The sequence below is a fragment of the Vicugna pacos genome, chromosome 32 (genome assembly GCF_048564905.1).
Source record: "Vicugna pacos chromosome 32, VicPac4, whole genome shotgun sequence".
Taxonomy (NCBI): domain Eukaryota; kingdom Metazoa; phylum Chordata; class Mammalia; order Artiodactyla; family Camelidae; genus Vicugna; species Vicugna pacos.
This window is the reverse complement of record NC_133018.1, coordinates 6,199,539-6,219,339: the sequence shown is the minus strand read 5'-3', so window position 1 is coordinate 6,219,339 and position 19,801 is coordinate 6,199,539. Positions and strand designations below refer to the sequence as shown.

At 52.7% G+C, this 19,801-nt stretch overlaps 1 protein-coding gene across 3 annotated transcripts in view; it reads right to left on the bottom strand.

Moving 5' to 3' along the window:
- The window catches only part of AP1B1 (adaptor related protein complex 1 subunit beta 1), a 43,973-nt gene that overhangs the window by 11,917 nt on the left and 12,255 nt on the right, over positions 1-19,801 (bottom strand). For all 3 annotated transcript variants that reach the window (XM_006213534.4, XM_015247333.3, XM_072952800.1), the window contains exons 2-13: positions 17,871-17,933; positions 14,743-14,848; positions 13,027-13,162; positions 12,031-12,276; positions 10,645-10,835; positions 9,637-9,858; positions 7,033-7,153; positions 6,585-6,680; positions 5,494-5,609; positions 5,007-5,172; positions 955-1,053; positions 204-463 (exon numbers count right to left, since the gene is read on the bottom strand). In XM_006213534.4, the coding sequence (XP_006213596.1) occupies positions 204-463; positions 955-1,053; positions 5,007-5,172; positions 5,494-5,609; positions 6,585-6,680; positions 7,033-7,153; positions 9,637-9,858; positions 10,645-10,835; positions 12,031-12,276; positions 13,027-13,162; positions 14,743-14,848; positions 17,871-17,907 (1,796 nt within the window). In that variant the 5' untranslated portion in view covers positions 17,908-17,933. The remainder of the gene's footprint in view (positions 1-203; positions 464-954; positions 1,054-5,006; positions 5,173-5,493; positions 5,610-6,584; positions 6,681-7,032; positions 7,154-9,636; positions 9,859-10,644; positions 10,836-12,030; positions 12,277-13,026; positions 13,163-14,742; positions 14,849-17,870; positions 17,934-19,801) is intronic.

Here is a 19,801-nt window from a genome sequence, read left to right as displayed (position 1 = left end):
GTCTGTTAAGTGGGGACATCTCTCAGAGCTGCTGTCCCCTAGTCAACACCTGGTGTGTAGTAAGCAGTCACTGAAAGGTCGCTAGAATTGTAACGTTCCTCAGAGTTGGGCCTCACGGGGACATCACGTGAGGCCTGAGTGCCCATGCTCCTGAACGGAGGGACGGGGGAGGCTCTGTCCAGCACCCAGCCCGCTGCACTCACGAGGCGGTGCGGGGCGGCAGGCTCTTGTGCACAACGCCCCGGCCTCCCTCCACGAAGGCGCTGGGCGGCTTGTGGTAGACAGAGGCCAGCGTGCCAATGTAGCAGATGAGCTCGTCCAGCAGTGTGGGCTCGATGAGGTCCGTCTCCTCAGAGATGAGTGGCTTCTCAGCCAGCACCACCTCCTTGGCAGCCACAGGGTCCGTGGAGAGCAGGCGCCAGTAGATGTAGCCGCGGTCCCGCAGGTCCGGGTTATCTGAGTCCTGGGAGGTGACGAGAAGACCATGAAACTCAGGACAAGCAGGTGAAAGGAAGGGGAGCGCCCTTCCTGCAGTCCCCAGACACTGGCAGGATCACAGGGCCTCTGATGACAGCAACCTGAGCACTCCTGGGAGCCTGTCCCTAAGCTGCTTGAACAGACACAGCCCATCCAGTTTCCACTCCAGCCCGGCTGCGAGCAGGCCAGCCCACCTGTCTCCATGTCCTACCCTCTCCACTGTCTGCCTTCCCTGCTTCTCACCCACTTCTCTCTCCTCCCTCGTTTATGGTCTGGCTCAGTGTCACCACCTGCCCCTGCTCCACCTTGATTTGTTTGTGACTGAGCTTCCTGAGAAGGGATCTGGGGTTGCTCTGGGGACAAACCCCAGTGGTGCCAGTTTTAGGGACAGGATCAGCCAGGTCTGGCTTCTTGGACCGAAGCTGCCTCCGTGGAGCAGGGGCTGCGCTGGGCACAGGGGGGAGGCTGTGTACCCACCTGAGTGGCCAAGCTGAGGACCTGCTGCACCAGCTCCTGGGTCTCTGTTGGTTTCTTCAGAAATAGTTTCACAATGGCTGTTAGCAGCTGCAGCTGGACCTGCGGGAAGACAGAGAGGAGATGGGGAAGGAGTGTGAGTTTCCCGTGGGGTCAGTAGGAAACCAAATGAGGACCTCAAAAAGGAAAAAGGGTGTTCAAGGGCAGAAAATGACTTTTCTGGGCTTGGGGTTGGCCAGGCAAACAGGCCAAGGCCAGCAGGGGTGTTGGTAGTGTTGAGTAGCCTGGACCTTGGCATCACCACTCAGGAAGCTGGCCATGGTACTATCTGGCAACCCCAGGCAGGCTGGGGGCTGCTGCCCAGCCCCAGGGTCCCAAGAATCTGCCAGGGCTCTGGGACCCATAGTGCCTTCAGGAGCTCACAGCTTACAAAGGCAACAAGTGTGGTGTGCCTGATACACTTATAAAAGACCCTTGGTCAGCAAGTGGAGAGAGTGCCAGGGAGCCCAGCGGACGGGTCAGCAGGGCCCGCCCACCAGCTGGTGGCTGAGGAACTGTGCTGTCACCTGCATGTCCTTCCTGTTGCCCCCGCCCCGCTTCTGCAGCCTGCTGCACCCCCTTATTGGCGCTACCCCACGGTACTGGAAATGCTTTCCAGCCACCGGACTGTCCCATGGAGAGACAGGGACTGTGCCTGTCACTGCTGCATCCCTGGTTACTGTTCATTCCAGTGCCTTGTGCTGAACAGGCACTTGAGAAAAACTTGCTGACTGGGAAAATTCCTCTGAAAGAACAATTCTCTGTACATAGCCCTTCCTTAGCCTCGTCTCATTTTTGTCAGCCCTGGGACAGGAGGACAGCCTGAGGCTCCTGAGCCTGGACTGTGCCAGGGACAGGCCTGGGCAGGGTGGAAATGGGGCTGATGGCACCTCCTGGGCCTGTCCAGCAGGAGGGCACTTACAAAACAAATGGCTTAACTGCCCTGATAACATGGGGCGGCCGACAGAGGGAGGCAGGACTGAGGGGACTGAGCATCCACAGTCCCTGCGATTGGTGACACCCGGGCCAGTGGCAGAGGAGCAGGCTGGCCGCTTCCGAGGCAGGAGGCGGCTCAGGGACTGGCTTCCAGACCTGACAGGGTGGCCGAGGAAAAGCCATTTACCCACAGTCAGTGAGGGAGCTGCAGGGCCTACCTTGGGGGGTTCTTGTTAGCTGTGAAGATGGCAACTCATGGCACCTTACTTGGAGCCAGAGTTACCTCACGCCGCATCTGAACTCTGATCTACCGCTTCCCTGCTAGTGACTCCGGACATGTTATATAACTTCTGAGTCTGTTTCCTCATCTATAAAATGGGTGTAGTACCTCACAGGTTGACGGGAGAAGTCAGTGAAGAACCTATCGTGTCCCCTGCCCAGGGCACAGCAGCTGTCATCATCAATGTCACCACAACCACCACTCGGGGACTCTCTACCAGGTTTTCCCCAACCCCAGGCAGCCACTGTGCTGCCTGGGAACAGGCCGCGCTCAGCTCCCTCCCCGGCTCTCTCACCCCAGAGCCAGTTCAGGGCAGCCCCCCTGCAAAGATGCCACCGCCCCTGCCCTCCAGACAGGCCAGACAGCGCTCCCTGCCCCATGGCTGGAGAGGACTACCGGGCTCAAAGAGACAATCTAAAATGAGTTCTCCAATTTATTATCTTACAAAAGCTCTGAACTTCTGCTGTGAACCCAGGAGGCAAAGGAAGCAGGCCACCTAATTAAAACATCACCACCCAACTCCTGTCTGCTGAGCACTGGAGCAGACAGTTTACATACACCATCCAATAAGCTTTGCTAGAACCCTGTATGAGAAACAAGGAAATGGGCCTAGTGGGTTTAACGCTCCAGGACCCAGAGCAGGGGAGGAGCCACGGCTAGAAATGCCCCCAGAGGGCATCCTCTGCAGCCAACCCGACAGGACTTGATTGCAGGAGCAAAACCAGCCCAGGTGGGGCTTTGCTTCTCAGAGACAAGGGAGGGAGGCTGGTGGGTGGAAGTGGAGGCGGCCCTGGGGCAGCCTGGCAGCTGGACTTGGCAGGTGGCAGTGGGAATCGGTGGGAATTACTACTCCTATTTTGTGATGGACACCTGTTGTTTTTGCCCACCCAGCATCCAGTGAATCTTCTGGTAACAAAAATGCTGGCTTTCCTTCATCCCTCTCTGTGCCCCTCAATCCACGGAGACTGGATATGCATCTGACAGACTTGGCCATCCCAAAGACACAGTGACTGGCTCAGGGTAATGCGAACAGGCCTGGACTGCTGCTGGAACTTCGGAGGCGAAAGCAGTTACAGGGCCCACTAAGCGGTAAGAACACAGCCTGCAACCAATGACCCTTCATAGGCCCCACTGGTTGGAGCCTGACCAAGGGAGATGCCACCCAAGGGAGGCTGCCACCATCCAAGCACCTTTCACCCAGGGGTGCAGGAGAGAGCGCACTTCTTGGACTTAGCTACAGGAACGTGTCAGTCCCCTTTTCTGCCTGGGCAAGTATGCTTTTAAACCAATTCTGACCAACACCACCATTAATGAGTGCTTATTATGGGCTGTGCATGTGTTGGGGACATTACACAAAGCATCCCACTTAACTTTCAGAGCACAGGATGAGGGAAAGTCTTATGACTCTCATTTGGTAAATGAGGAATCCGAGGCTCAGAGAGGCAAAGGGTTAGCATAGGGTCACCGAGCCAAGGGGCAGACGTGGGGTCTGGACTCTAAGGTCCCTGATTCAGAGTCCAGGCTCTGATCCCCTGGGTTCCACTGCTCCAGTTGGGCAGCTAAGAAGTCTGTGCTCACAGACATTTTAAAGGCCCCCATGCACGAGCAGACAGTTCACGGGAAGAGGGATGCAAATGAAAAGATGCTCAACCCCACTTGAAACAAAAATGTAAACAAAACTATCCTGAGGTCCCGCCTGCTATTGATCTGATTGGCAAAAATAAAGTTTGAGGATGCACTTGGCTTGGAAGGAGGTGAGGAGAGCGCTATGCCACCTCTGAGAAAGGGGTGTAAACAGAGTAATCCCTGAAATCTGCTTGCAGCCACCCAACCTCCAGCGCGCAGGCCAGGCCGTCTCCTGCTGCTCCTGCTCCTAAGACTGCCCTCCAGCTGAACCTGCGGGTGTGCTTCATGCACATTATTCACAGTAGTGCCGCTTAAAAGCACAGGAGGGCTGGGCGCCTAACTACCCACTGGGAGGGTAGTGTCGAAGAGCTGGCTAGTGTTCCTAAGCGTGAGAAGACTGTGATGTGCCTTTTGGAGAAAACACACATTAGATAAGTTTTGTTTGGGCGTGAGTTACAGTGCTGTGGCCGTGAGTTCAATGCTAGTGACTCAATGGTATATATTGAACACAATGTCCCTGAACAGAGACACACACAAAACAAGGTTATATATTGACCAGCTAACAAAAATGCTGTGACCAGGGGCTTGTAGGAACACAACTCTCTATTTCTGCTGAGAGCGCTGGTTTAGTACTTACCAAGTCAGCATTTGTGGTGACTTCATAGAAGTAAGTACCACAAATGATGAAAACTGACCATTTATGTCTATGTGGAGGACCGGGCTGGTGCGTTCCTAAACTATCTCTGCAGGTATCCCCTAGAAACCAGTAAATAACACTGGTGTTCTCTGGTGGGAGAACTCATAACCAGGAAAGTGGTAGGAAACAGAATTTTCATGACATGTCCTTTTGTATCTTTTCAATTTTGAGCCAATTCAATGTATTACCTATCCAAAGGTAAACACAAAATTAAAACGAACCAAAAACTTGCCTGCCTTCAATGTACACCATCACAGACTGTCCTCACGTGTTCCCTTAGGTCCTGTAGCGTGGGAGGAAAGGGGGCTACACCTGTCACCTGTACGTCACTTACCTGTCTGTCCACACTGTCAGTGCAGTCTCAGGAGGGCAGGGCCCTAAGGTCGGCTGGCTGAGGGGAGGGTTTCAGGGCAGGATGGACTGCAGCAAGCCCGAGCTGCTGGTCACGACCCCGAGCCGGCCCGCTCGACAGCTCACCTGCGTGCTCTCGTCATGGAAGCCCTCAAGGAAGCTCTCCAGCAGCTCGTCCGCATTATCTATCCTCTCGGCATACTCGCCCACAATCCAGATCATGGCAGCCCGGGCCTCAGGCTCATCCAGGGAGTCCAAGTTCTCACACAGTGTGGCGATCACGCTCTCGTACCTGGAGACCGGGCACAGCCGGCGTGTGAGCACTGAGGGAGCCTAGGCAACCGGGGAGGTCCAGGAGGGGCTGGGACAGACAGGCCGCTGCCCCACAAGACCTCGAGAGGATCTGAGTTCTACCTGTTACATTTTAGTACTTATTTGGCTCTGGGAGCAGAGCAGTGGCAACTCAGGAGAAGTAAGAAAAACCAAAGGGTTTCCATTGAGAATACTATTTGGGGCGGAGCAGTAAGAAAGAGGGGAGAGGCTCCTTGCTTTCCCGTCTGCCATCCCCATCCCCAGTAGCCACATCACCCTGACAGGCAGGGCGGCCACGTACTTGTTGGGGTACTTGCGGAAGATGTCCTTGATGACCACGATGGCTTCCTGGACCACATAGTTGACCTTGGTCTGGATGAGATCGAGCAGTGTGCTCACGCAGCGCTCGGCAGATTGCTGTGTGGGAAGAGGAGCGGGTGGGCAGGGCCTTGCACCCATTTCTAACAGAATCTATGCCCAACATGGGCTCAGTCACACCTTGTCCACCTGCCTTTTCAACAGCAGGAAAATAGGGGAACACCCTGCAGGTAACAGGTGGGAGAATGAGTATAAAATGATGGTCTTGGGATGGCAGGAACATATGGAGATAGAATTAGACTGAGCAGAAGGCCAGCAGAGCTTCTGAGAGCAGGAGCATCTTTGGAGCTCTTTCAGGCCAAGACCTGAGGGCAGTGGGACAACGCTCCAGCCTGCCCCACCTCACAGCTACTTGCTCCACAAAATGGGCTCCTGTGACAAAAACACTTAGGAAGTCTCTGCTTGACTAGCCCTCTCCATACCCCGTCACTCCAACATGCTGCACTAATGCTCTGTGGCAGAGATTTCTCAGACTGCCATCACAGGAAGACATCTCAGGGGCTGGGCTGAAGTGACCAGCTGTCCCAGATCCCCTACCCTGCAGTGGACCCATTTAAGGAATGTCAGATCAGTGGTCAAGGAACATCTCCACAGTCAGAGGATGGGAGGGCTGAAATGTCAGGACACAGGGATCTGAATGACCCCCAGAAATTTGGAGACAAGGGCATCTGGACAGCTGAATCATATTTGCCAAAATGCAAAGCCCCTGCCCCAAAGCTCCAAGAAATGAAAGCTAAGTCTACCAGGGCCACAGCCAGCTTGAAGCTGCCCCACTGCTGTAGCTAATGCTGCAGGAGAACCTATCATCTGCAGCAACTCAAAGGCCTAAGGGAGATTACAGATGAGAAGGCGCCCAACCAAATCTGCACCATGGGTGTCTTAGGGGCTCCAGTGGTGACCCTCAGGTCTTCCTGGACCACAAGCAGCTGGCAGAGTCTGCTTGAATCAGACTGGTTTCCGAGTTTCAGCTTCCTTTCCCTTCTTTCTTCCCCCAGGCCAAGAACAGAGCCTCACCTCCACCTTGATGGCGCAACGGCCAATGGCTCGCACAGCTTTCCGTACAAAGTCCACATCCACCTCTGTTGCATACTCTTTCAGCTCCGCCAGCACCTGTAGCCCAAACAAAGAAGATGGAGCTAGGAGGATCTCGCTGGGCAACCTCCTGAACACCCCTGGGCTGTGGGTATGCACAGACTCCTAGAAGGATGGGGTTTTGCCTCTTGTTCGAGGTGGACGTCCCAAGGGAGGGAGACAGCTGACAGGTGCTCCCAGAAGAAAGCAGGAAGGACTAGTTGGCCAGGCTAGACAGCCCTTGTTCCAGCTGATCTAGCTAACACATCCACCTCACCACCACTTTCCAATGGGTGGATGACAGTAACAACAGAGAACAAACTCCTTAATCACAGAAACATCAGTTACTGTTTGCTGAGTGCTGGGCCCCTGGCCGCCACCCCCTGCCGACCTGGGCGATGTTGGCCTGGGAGGCTAGGCGGATCATGATGTCCAGCTTCTCCAGCTTCACGTAGATGGGGTCGTTATACTTCACAAAGAACACCTTCATCTCGTGCTTCAGGATCTCAGGCCTGGTAGTGGGGCACGAGTGCCCGAAGAGCAAAGAGCAAGTCATAAACCCTGTGAGAAAACCCCCTCCACGTCCGCTGGCACATTTCTGGGGTCTGACATGGAGCCTGACACCTGTGAAGGTGGTCACCCCTATGGCCGCACGCTCCTGGGCAGAGGACCTGCTGACCAAGGTTCTGACTGGCCCCTGCGTGTCCAACCACATCCCAGGAAGGGAAGAGGAAACATGAGCAACAGACAGTTCATGTTCAAGAGGCTGCAGGCACCAGGTGACGGGCTTGGGGATCAGGTCTCAGTTTCAGTCCTAGCTTGTGACCCCAGGCCTGTTTCTCACTCGCAAAATGGGAAGTGTTCTGTTTTGGAAGCATAACCACTGCAGGCCTGGGTCTCTGGTCTTAGAAAGGCCTGGTGTCTGGACATTCAGCTTCCAGGAGCTCTCTCACCATTCCCTAAATGACAAAGGTGGTTATACATGCCTTGACCATTTGTATACACAACATGATTTATGCTGAACACCTTCTTTCCTTCCAGGAGCCTGGGATTTTGGTGGGTGCCAGGCGGAGGGTGCTTATATGACTTGCCCCCGGTAAAAACCCAGGGTGCTAAGTCTCGAACAGGCATCTCTGGGCAGAAACACTATGCACATGTTGCTGCATTTTGTTGCTGGGGAGGGGTGTGCTCTGTGTGCCCCACCAGGGGAGGGAGGGAACACAAGGAAGTCCACACGAGGATTCCTCCAGACTCCACCTATCTGTCTCCCTCATGACCCAGCTAGGCAGCCCCACTAGGTCAATAAATCACGGCTGTGAGAATGATGTGCCGACTCCCGTGAGTCCTTCCAGTGAATCTCTGAACGTGGGGGTCCTGGGAACCCCAACAGACACCTACACAACAGGGCCGCTGTGAGAGGTGGACAGGAAGCATCTAGCACCATTCATGCCTGCCTCAGAGAAGGCACTTGCCAGGCAGGAGCTGTCTCAGCGCCACTGCTGCTCCAGGCACTACCCACCTCATTTTCCATAGCTGAGGAACCTGAGCGGGGAGGGGCTGGCGCTCGGTCACACATCTACTGCTAACGAGGGTGGGTGGAAGCAAGATGAGAGTTACTGCCCCCACCTGACTCCTACTCCCATGCCCTTTCCAGGACAGAAAGGAGGAACAAGAAGAATGAGGACAGATGGTGAAGGGGAGAAGATGCAGCAGAGAGAAAGGAGGGACTCCGCCCAGGGTGGTACCCAGCGCTGCTGAGCAAGCTGCTGGAGGTCCCGGCCCAGCCAGGAGCCTCTGTCGTGCCCGGTGTGGAGCAGGATCCTGAGCAGGGAAGCAGGAGGATGTGGTTTCTGCGATCAGGACTCATCACAGCTGCCCAAGCACATGTTGGGCCTGGGCCTGGTGGCGCCTCAGCAACACGCACAACGTCTCAGGAGGTTTGCCATGTTGAATACGGCACAGGGAGCCCTTCCTGCTGGGCAGACCCACAGGTCACTGCACCTTACTAACCCCAAGCTGCAGCTGGGACCCCTGGTCTCATCCCTTCGCCTAGGCACTCGGAAAGCTTTTCAAAATGTACACCCGAACCTTCACAAATGTCCCAATTCCACTGATGTTTCTGGGCCCCGACGTGTGTGCCAAGAACCAGGCTGATGTTACAGGGACAGGGAGCAGGCGCCATCTTCCAAGAGAGAACGGTCTGTGAAGGGCCCTGGGTCAGCTGGTGAGTCAGTCACTGAGTGAGCCATCTGACCAAAGAGGCTGGAGGCTGGCCCCACTCCAGGGAGCTGCCGGGCCCCTCACGGGATCGTTCCTGAGAACCTCTTCTGCTCTGCACCCCTTACTTTTTAGCCCCATCCATGCTGGGTATTAGGTCCTTCCCTTAGGAGCAGTGGGGTTCTGCTGGGGTCATTCCCTACAGGTGGACAGAAACAGGCTGCACAGCATTCTGAATGGCCCCAAGGCTGATATAAAGTCCATGGGGCCTCACCTCGGAGTCCTCCAGCCTCAGGAAATTTGACTTGAGCTACAAACTCTTTTCCCAGGAAAAACACACACAGTCTTATAGCCCATTTCAGGAGAAATCTGTGGACTGTGGAGCCACCCACTGTCCGTGGTTAAGAAGCACCATGCTAGCCTTTACCCAGCCTGCTACCTGGTAAGGCTAAGTCAAGGTTTCTCAGCCTCAGCACTACTGACATTTGGGGATGGATGGTTCTGTGGGGGCAGAACTGTCCTGTGCCTTGTAGGACGTTGAGCAGCATCCCTGCCTTCCACTCACTAGATGCCAGTAGCATCCCCCACAGCGACAACCAAAAATGTCTCTAGACATTGCCAAATGTCCCCTGCAGGACAAAGATGCCCATGGCGAAGAAACTGTGGGTTAAGCTGTGGAGATGTCCTGCATGGTGACAGGCTGGATTCCCTTCAGAGCCCCTGTTCCTGGCAGGAGACCCCCTGGGTGCACACCACCCGTATGTGGCAGTCCCCGTACCTTTTCTGCACGATGAGGTTGATGTTTCGCAGGGCCACGTACTGCAGCTCAGGCTCGGCCGACAGCAGCGTGACCAGGGGCGGGGCAAGCTTCTTTAGCAGCGTGCCATAGTAGTCCAGGTCCTTGGACAACATCTCCATGAACTTCATCAGCACCTTCACAGCGGACAGCACCACAGCAGAGTTGGCGTGGGAGAGCCTGGGGGTGACCCGCTCACAGATGCTGTGGTCCATTCCAAGGGGGGCAAACAGGAGAGACAGACAAGGGGAAACACTGTTTTTAGTTATGAAGATAGCATGTCTTCTGCAGGAGGATGATCTGGATCCTGGTTCTGTTTCCTGCTAACTGTCCCCAAACAGGTTAAAAACCACTCTGGGCCTCAGTTTCCTCATCTAAAAAATGGAGATGATGATGCCAACTTCACAGGGTTGCTGGGGGCTTAAATGAGACAACACAAGTACAGTACTGAGCAAGGTGCCTGGCCATCAGTAAATACTGGATAAACGCCAACACCCTCCCTTCTCCTGCTGTAAAGGCATTCAAAAGGGGCAGGATAGCATGTTGGTTAGTATCAAGAGTCAGAGGAGACCCAGCTGGGTAGCCTATGTGATTTCCTCCACCTCCCTGAGTTTCCTTATCTGTAAAGTGGGGATGATGGGGCTGCCTTCACAGAGTTGCTTTAAAGATTATCTGATACGTAGGAAGCACCCAACAGAGCCCCAGGCACCCAGTGAGAATTCAGCCAATGGTGGCTCTTACGCTGTCCGCCTCCTTACTCAGCCCGAGGTGACCGAGGTCTCTGTCAGCTCCCAGGTCAGGCCCTGGGTTCTGTTCTGTGCCCTCGGCAAGCAGGGAGCTGACTGCCCAAAGGAACACCACTGTCAGCCTGGCTCTGTCTGAGGATGGCCTGTGAGGCAAGGCCCTGGAAAGCAGCCCACTAGGAGCCTAGGGCCCAGCTCCCTGCCTTTCCCCTCAACCCCAAGGGCCAAGCCAGAGGGAGCCTCTCACCTCTGGGCCTCACGGTCATCCTTGGGCGTGTAGTTGGCCAGGCAGTCCAGGATGAAGATCTGGCCCCACTCAGTGCACTCGTTCAGGGCTGTCAGCAGCTTGTTAATGGACTGTGGGTTCAGGTCGAGCAGGTTGCTGCTGGGGTGAGACTCGGCGATCTCTGAGAGGGCAGCCACTGCATTTGCCACCACCTGGTTGAGAGGGTGGAAGGGGCAGAGGCTGGGGCACTGCTCACAGGCCTGGGTGGCAGTGGGGCTAATGATGCTGGCCAACCAGAGCTCAAATATCCTGACAGGAATGTGACCAGATGGGCAGGGTCTGGAGCAGAGACCCACTCCAACACTCACTCTGCTGACTCCTGTATAAGCTGAAACTAAAGTGCACCCACCATTAAAGAAAAACACAAAACCAGAAAGATCTAGCTCCAAGTTCCTGGCAACAGAAAGCACTCCCTGCTACCTAACACAGAGTCCTGGTCCACCTGCTTCAGCAGCTCACTTTGGGGGTTGACAGCTGTGCTTCTCAGAGCTAGAAGATTTCTGCAGAGCCCCTTGGGGCTGCTGGGGACAGATAGGGGCTGGAGCACACAGGGATAGCCAGGTGAAACTGGGCCTGCAACCCATTTCCACCAGAGCAGCTGTATTTATATGTGTTCTGCATGGTTTTCAACCTTCCCCTAACCAAGCAGTGCACCAATGGCCATCCCTATACTGGTCACTTGGCAGCCCCATGTGATCAGTGTTTCAGCAGGACACAGAAAGGGATGGCTGGGCAGTTGTACATTTCATCTTAAGCACGGCCCTACTGAACTGCCCTCCAAACTGCTGCCATCACCAGCCCTGAGAAGACCAGTCCCCCTCCCAGCGCATCCTGGTGCTGTCCTCCAGGCTACACTACTTCAGGCATGACCCTCCACAACCTGCAAAGAAGTGGGGGAAGGGTGAAGCACTTCATATTCAGAACTCACTGATGGTCTTGAGGAGAGGATGGTGACAACGACAGTGACAGGAAGGGGAAGGAGGGCACTAGTCTTGGGTGCACACGGACTGTGTGCCAGGCACATTACCTTCACCGCTTAAACCTCACAGCATTCCTGGCAGCCGTGTAGAATTAGTTCCATTTTACTAATGAAGAAAAGAAGGCTCTGGAAGGCTAGGCACCTTGTCCAGGGTCACAAAGCCCATTAGAGAGGGCTACGCAGAGAAGGGAATCCAGGTCCAACTTACACCAAAGATGGCGCCAAACCACTGCACCCACAAGAACAGTTAGCCGCCCAGCAGGGCTCTGACTTCCAGGAACTCGGGCTGCCTGGTGAGGGTCAAGCCAAGGTCTTCCCAAGCAACCCTGGAGGTGGTGGAGGTGGCATGGTGGGTGGCAGCGGCTTACCATGGGGTTCGAGTCAGAGATGAGGTCTTTAAGGGTGTCCAGGAAGCCCTGGTCCTCCACCAGCTGGGCGTTGATGTCATGGAGCTTGGCCACGCACACAGCCGCCGTCTTGCGCACATATGGGTCCTCGTCCTTCAGGCACTTCCGGAGTGGCTCGCACAGGTACTCCGTGATCTTGTCAACGCGGATGCAGCCCATGGTCCGCACAGCCAGGGCCCGGATCAGGGGGTTGGGGTCCTCACAGTCCTGAGGGGAACCAGCCATTGGCCAGGGCGGGGGCGGGCTGAGCAACATCAGACAGCCGCTGTGGGATCTCCCACCAACAGTGGCCAACAGCACCACAACTAAGTGCCACATATGCCAGACACTGTGCTGGGGCTTCGCCCTGTTCCCTCTGATCCTCACAGTAGACACACAGCACCGTTCCCATTTACAGGTGAGGGAGCTGAGGCTCTCAGGAAGGTCAGGAGCTCACCTAGTCACAGCAGAGCCACAATTCAAGCCACTCCACCCAGCACCACACTCCTCAGTCTCTCCACTGGACCACAGAACCCTCATGTCTGAGCATTAATGGGGCTCGGGGAGCTAAGGTTCTAAAGGTGCACAGAGCTGTCAATGCAAGTCCCTGCCTCTCCTCAATCTGGAGGAAAGAAAATGCAAAAAGGAGCTTAGTCTAGAAGGGAAACGCAGCTCTCAGATGCCAGCTGCATCCTGCACTGGCCAAGGACGCAGAGCAATGGCTCACCCCAGGGCACAGGGGATCAACAGGCCTGGGGCGACCTCACATGGAATGAGTTAGCAGAGTCTATAGCATCTGATTTTCTGGAGAGAGTGGGAGCCCTCTGCTGGAGGAAGAGGCCCCCAAGCTGGGAGTCAGAGGACCTGGAAAGGAGCCTCTGTGTTTCTACTCAGGGCCACAGTGCCCCACCCTGGGGGACCAAGGGGAGATGGAGCAGTGGGCACCCACACTCCTCCTCCCACCAAGGTCCTACTCACCTTCACAAAGGTGTTGACAGCCATGATGGCCATGTCGGGCTGACTCTTGGCATAGTTCATCAGGTACAGGTACACCAGTTTCTTCAGTTCCAGGTTGTCTGTCTGCATACAGTTCACCACGTCAGGGAAGAGGGCACTGGAAGGTCAAAGTGTGTCAGTGCGGGGAAGGCCAAAGAAAAGAGGAGGACTAAGAGGTGGGGAGGGGGCAAGAGGGAAGAAGAAAGGTTACAGGACCTCCTAGTAAAAGGCAGGGCGACAGCTCTGTGACCATGAACATCTACTGGCAGAAATGGAATTCCAAAGGGTGATTGTAACAGCCAGAAGAGTCTTCTGTTTTTTTCACAGGGTTCAAACATGAGCTCTAGAGCCCATCAGAGCTGGCTCAAAGCCAGCTCTGCCTCCTGCGGGCTGTATGAAATTGGGAAAACTCCTTTATCCATAGAGTTCCAGTTTCCTCATTTGCAGGGAAGACGTAACAAAGCCCCATCTCACAGGTACCCCACAGTCCCAGAGTCACAGGCCCCTCGAGATGTGATATATGGTTAGTGATCAAATTTCCGTCTCTGGAATTATCACCTTCCCTCTCAATTGCCGCTCTGTTCTCAGCACGTTTCTCTGCAGAACTGTTTCTCCTGTGGTGCTGTCAGAATGTCCCTTGCTGAGCATGACAATGGGTTATGGCAGTCCATGGAGAGGTCTGGAGCAGTGGAGTCCTGCCAAGGGACCCGGAAGGGGAGCGGCCCCACATCAGCACCCAGGCCTACAAGGCACATGACTGGGCACAGACGAGAGGGCACGTGAAGAAGCACCCTGGGTCTGGGTTTCGGAAGGGCTGAATAGAGTCCGGGTTCTGCCAAGAACCATGTGACCACTGGGCAGTCATCATTTCTGGTTTCTTTGGCAGGAAAAACATCCTTACCTACAGTATGGGAATGATAAGGAACTGCCAGGAAAACATAGCTAAAAGCGTTCTACCAACTCTCAAACACTGTGCGAGTGTTAAGTTGTTACAAAATCCAGCCCTGCCCTTGGGGACTTGATAGTGTGGTGGGCAGGTGAGCATAAGTACACATAAGAAGAGGACCATTTAGAATAAGTGTAAATGCTGCGTGTTCAGGGCAGTGTGCTGGAGTGATGAGGGAGGCAACCGGGCATGTGGAAAACGGGAAGGGATATTCCAGGCCGGGGAGATGCATGAGCAAAAACCAGTGGCCACAATTCTGCACGTGATCCGCTCTGCAACAGATGCAAACCAGAGACTGCAAGCTGATGACAAATTCAACACGCCCAGCCTGCAGGTGTGTTTTACCTGCACAGTGTTTGTTTAGTATCATCTGACAATCTAAAACAGGGAGGATTAAAATGAAAAAAATCCAGATTCCCTGTTCTTTTTAAAAACCAAAAGGCCTGGCGCCACTGGGTCATTCTCCCCTGTGGGCAGCACCCTCCGCAGTTTCTGATCCATTCATGCTGCATCTCCTTCACTGCCTGTTGCCTTTTTGACCCAGTCCACTTCACTTGCTCCATTACTGCCTGACCCCTTCAGCATCTGAGCGCGTGACCCCTCTGCAAACAAAACCTTCCGTTTGGAAGGCAGGTTTGTGAAGGGAGCCATACAAGGGGAGACACGGGTCCCTAGGGATACCTTAAAGGAGAATTCTGACCTGGACCCAAGCTATAAAGCCGCTTCCAGCTGCCACCCAGCCTCCTGCACACCTGACGTCCTTGCCCACGGTCATTGATGCGATCACTTTCTTCACCGCCTCCTTCTTCTTCTCCTTCTTGTCACTGTTCAGCTCTGCCTTCAGCTCGAAGATCTCCCCTAAAAAGGGGGGCAGCATGAGTGATGAATCTCTGCCCTGCCAGGGGGCGAGTCTCAGTCCCTAACTTTCAAAAGAATGGGAGGGAGGCAGGGAAGACATTCCGTGCTGCCTGCTGAGGGCATCTTTAGGGCCCTCACCTTGCGGGAACAGGCAGCAGAGGGGAACAACTGTTAGGGGAGGAATTATCAGGATGGAAGCTTGGAGGTCACGCTGGATTGAGGGGAGAGGAACCATGGAAGCTACAAGGTTCTGAGGGAAACAAAAAACATGCAGACAGTTCCTGCTCCGCCGGACGGCTAAAACATACAGAGGGAAGCAAAGTTCTCCTTGGCCACCCTCACCCAAGGCTCTCAAGGCAGCATGGGATGGAACCTGGGGACTTAAGGTTTGAGGGGAAAGGGCAGGATTTGCTCAATTCCCATACATAGGCTCTTCCTGTTTTCCTAGACCCTCCAGTTAAAAGAGCTCACTCAGGGTTTCACTTCCTGAGCTACAAGTAGTTGCTCAGCTCTGAAAATGGGAATTCAGCTGTGTCATGAGGGCTCTAGCACTTACTGAACTATTCTTAAGAACTTGATGATCTGGAAAAAGTAAATGAGGAAGTGGAGCTGTTCAGGGCCCAGCCAGGGAGAAGGAGTCAGAACCCTGATAAGCCCAATAACAGGCGAAGAGTGTAGACTGGAGTCAGACAGGCCTCCCACCTTCAAAACAGCCACAGCTAGCCTTTCCTGAGCCTTTCTCTAAGCCAGTGCCTCACTGACATCTTCCCACGCCTTTTCTTATTTCATCCTCACAACAACTCTACACTTCGGCCCATTTTGCAGATGAGCAAATGGAGGCTACAAGGTTTGGGAACTTGTCTAGGGACACAGCTCCAAGGAGGTAAGCCAAGATTCAACACCAGGTGCATGAGCTCCAAAGCCCACATGCTCTGGCTGATCTGACTGACATTCACTCTGCTTCTCTGAACCTATTTCCTCATCTGGATGCTACCTTGGCTGGGGCACTGAATTTTCTCATGTAACAGATGTGAAACGCTCAGCTCGGTGCCTGGTGCTCAGTGGCCTGCGTTAGAGGTGGCTGCTGTTATTATTAATTTGCCATATGACCCTTTGGCTTGGATTCTTCTTTTGTAGGAAAGACCCAGGCTTTCCCCTCAAGTTAGTTGGGGTGAGGGTGAGACAGTAACTACCATGTGGGGGCAGTGCTAGGCGAAGTTCTAGATGGATTTGCAGTGAGAAAAAGAAAACAGGTCGTTTTTTGTTTTTTTTTGTTTTTTGACTGAACAACATGATGTTCAGCAAAGAACTTAAGATGAGAGACAGTAAACAGGTTAATTAAGAACAATCATGCAGCACAGCCCGGCCACACTGAGGATATTGCTCAACAGAGCCAGGAGGAATCTGCAGACCTTGCAGTTCAAATCCATGGCTCTGCAGAGCTGAAGGAACACATGTCCTTCTCTTACAAGAGACTGAGGGGGCTTGTTTTCCTGCTATGGGATCCAATAGACCACATGACTGACCCTGGGCCCTGTTGCCAGGCTGCCCCTGCCTTGCTTGAGGTCTTTAGCCAGATTCAGGACAACTGGCAGTCAACTGATGGATCTAAGCCTGAGTCACCTTGGCCCCAAGGCTGGGGTGAACCTGCTTCTGAAGTACCATTCCTATAATGGGCCCCAAATAGAATCAGTCACCAAGCCTATCTCCTCAGTCACATATGAGGCATCCAATTCTATCCCCAACACCCCCCACCTTCCTCCCTAGCTCAGGTACCATCATCTCTCATGTGAGCTGTAGTTCTGGCCTCCCTGCCTGCCCCCAGCCTCACCCACTTCGATCCTTGATTAAAATCTGCCTGACTTTTCCTTGCCTAAAACCACTGATGTCAGATTTGGTCCCAGACATTTCTCTAGACATCTTCCTCAGAAAACGCACCAAAACCCCACTACTGACACCCAAATACACTCAGTGCTAACTTCACCTCTCTCCAACCTTCCTTCGATCACATTCTTTAGTAATTTGTGCCCAACGGCTTTCCGTCTGGAGGACCAGGGGCCGAGGATGCGGTCCCCTCCCTTTCCCTCCCCTCCCCTCCCCATCTTTATCAGGCCAGCTCCACCCAGGCCTCCCACGGACCCCTCCCTTATCATAGCACCCACTGCCAGTTAGAGTGATTACTACTTAATAAACTGTCTTCTCTGCTCAACAGCAAGCAAAGCCAGCTCAGAGACTCCGTTTGTCTCCTCTACTGCACATGGAGGATACTCTGAAAAACTGGCTGGACTGATAAATGAAATGCCTGATGAGGGGACTGCAGATCCTGGTTCAGCTGTTTCAGCAACACACTCTCCTCATCTGGTCAGTAGGCGTGTGTCAATCTCACTTGGAGGGAAGGAGGGAGGAAGGAAGACAGGGAGGAAGGAAGGGCCAGTCAGAAAGATGCTTCCAGGATTAAAGCACATTTGTCAGCCTCTACAACACCATTCCCGAAAAGCAGGAAAAAAATCACAATACCCAACAATACATGACTAGCTTAGCAAATTTCAATACTGCAACTCAACAGATTGAGTCTTCAGAACTGGAGGGAAACATTTAAGATAATGTCAAATGAAAAACAGGATATACACTCTGACTTCAACTAAGTAAAACATGTGCCCAAGGACAAGGACTGGACACACACAGATACCATTGTGGGACTGCTGACAGAATGTGTACTTTCTTTCCTGGCGAGGGGAGACCATCATTTTTAACAATTTAAAGCCATGGAGAACAAAAGAGAGCTTTTTTTCTATACTTGAGCTAACATTCCTCCCTTCTGAAGTTCTAGAAGAAGTGGTCAATTTCTTACTCCATCAGCAGTTCAATTTTCTGCATCCACAAGGTTAAAAATGCTCTGGGTGATTCCTATCACTGGCTTCCAGGCTCCACCCACCCCTCAACTCCCCACTCCAGCAGGGAGCAAGCAGAAGGGCAAGCAGGGAAAGAGGAGGATAAGACCCCACAATGAAACAAACAGTACCTTTCTTGGTCGTGGTGAAATATTTTGAGTCCGTCATCTTGGTCCCTTATCTGTGGCCAGACTCTGCAAGACAAAAGAGACGGTGACTCACTCTTGCGTTCCGTTCCTTTTCACTTCAGTAGAGGAGAGAGGGCTCCAGCGGGCACCTGGTAAGCGGAGACAGCTTCTCTTCTCTTTACTGGAGAAATGAACTACAATTTAATGGCTGATGGGATTTTGGAGGGTAATTCCAAAGAATCTTTTAAATTTTTGAATGTACATATTCTCTGATCCAGCAATTTTATTTCTAGGAATCTCTCCCACAGAAATACCTGCACAGGATATAAGGGTTTTATACCTAGAGCACTGTCCACAATGATGCACCACTGGAAATAACTTAAATGCCATCAATAAGGGAATGGCTCAATACTTTGGGAGAGTCCACAGATTAAAAAGCACTGAGCCATTATGCTGTACACCAGAAATTGACACATTGTAGCTAACTATACTTCAATTTAATAAATAAATAAATAAATAATAAAACCATAAATAGATAAAGTTACTACAAAATGATGGCAAAAGAAAAACAAAAAAAGAAGCACTGAACCATGGTTGCAGCAGCCCCTTCGTGGTGCTCACTCTGCCTAGCACTAAGTGCTTTGCACACGTTAACTCATTAAAGCCTCATCACAGCCTCACAGAGATAACGGAGGTACTATCATTTTCTACACAGTCAAAGGAGCTTGAAAAAAGCTGAGTTTAAAAAGCTAGGGAGATTTCTTCTCTCCCCAACTTTTCTAAGCTTCTCTAGCAGTGACAAGCATCACTCATCTCTAGAGAGGGCTAGAATCTGCACACTGCAGACCCTGCAGCACTCCCCAAATCTAACTGGCCAGTTTTCTCAAAGTACCTTTCAGGACTTCTCCTAGTGTAAAACTCACAGTGTAAACTGCTTGTCTAAGGCAACAGGGCAAAGAAGGTACCAAGGCCCCCTCATTCATTCAACAATTTGCTGACCATTTACTATGTAATTTCAATCGTTCTTACTCAACAGATGAGAGATAAAAAGCTACTACACAGGAGCCACGTACACTGGGTGCCTGGCAGAGGCTTCTGGAGCTGTTGTAACATGGATTAAGAAGCTACCATGTACTGAACCCCTAGTAAAGCCAGGGGCTTTACACATTATCTCATTTAATCTTACCAATTTTATAGGTAAGGAAACCGAGGCCCAGAGATGTTAGGTAACTTGCCCAAGGTCACATAGCCTGTAAGTGGCTGGACTGAGAGACCATTTCAGGTCTGAGCTCAGCACCTGTGCTTTACTGATGAGGGAATTCTGCTTCCCCCATCTGAGAGGAAGGACAGAACCCTGACAAGTGGACTAAGGACTCAGTCCAAAAACCCATGAGACTCTCAAGTGCAACCTTCCAGTCCTACCTGAGGTTTCAATTGGTCCAGAAAACCACACAACCCACACTACAAACATTTGAATGGAGAAAACTCACTTTGTCCCTCTGTTGCCTCTATGGAAGAGACTCAAGCATGTAAACTATTAACATCTTCTTTCAATTCATCACTACATGGGGGTGAGACAAAAGTTACTGGTAGGACAGATGTGAGGAGTCGAGGATCATTTCAAATGTCTCTGGAAACAAAGCCAACATAGCTCCCCTCCAGCCCAACTGTATTTTTCCGGTTAAGCTTGTATTTAAGACAGGATGGCATTAGGGCTGTTCCCCAACGGACACGCCCATAGATTTTGTTCCAGTCATCAGCGGGAGACCAATGCATACTGTCTCAGGGCTGCCTTAAAGCCTTTGTGGATCCTCTTAGGATAAAGGAATAAAGGCTTCGCTGACAAAAGTATAAAGAAGAAGGCACAATTCCACATTCCTTTTGCTTTGCCAGGTTGAAAAAGGATGACAGCGCTTTTTTAAGGGAGCTGCAGG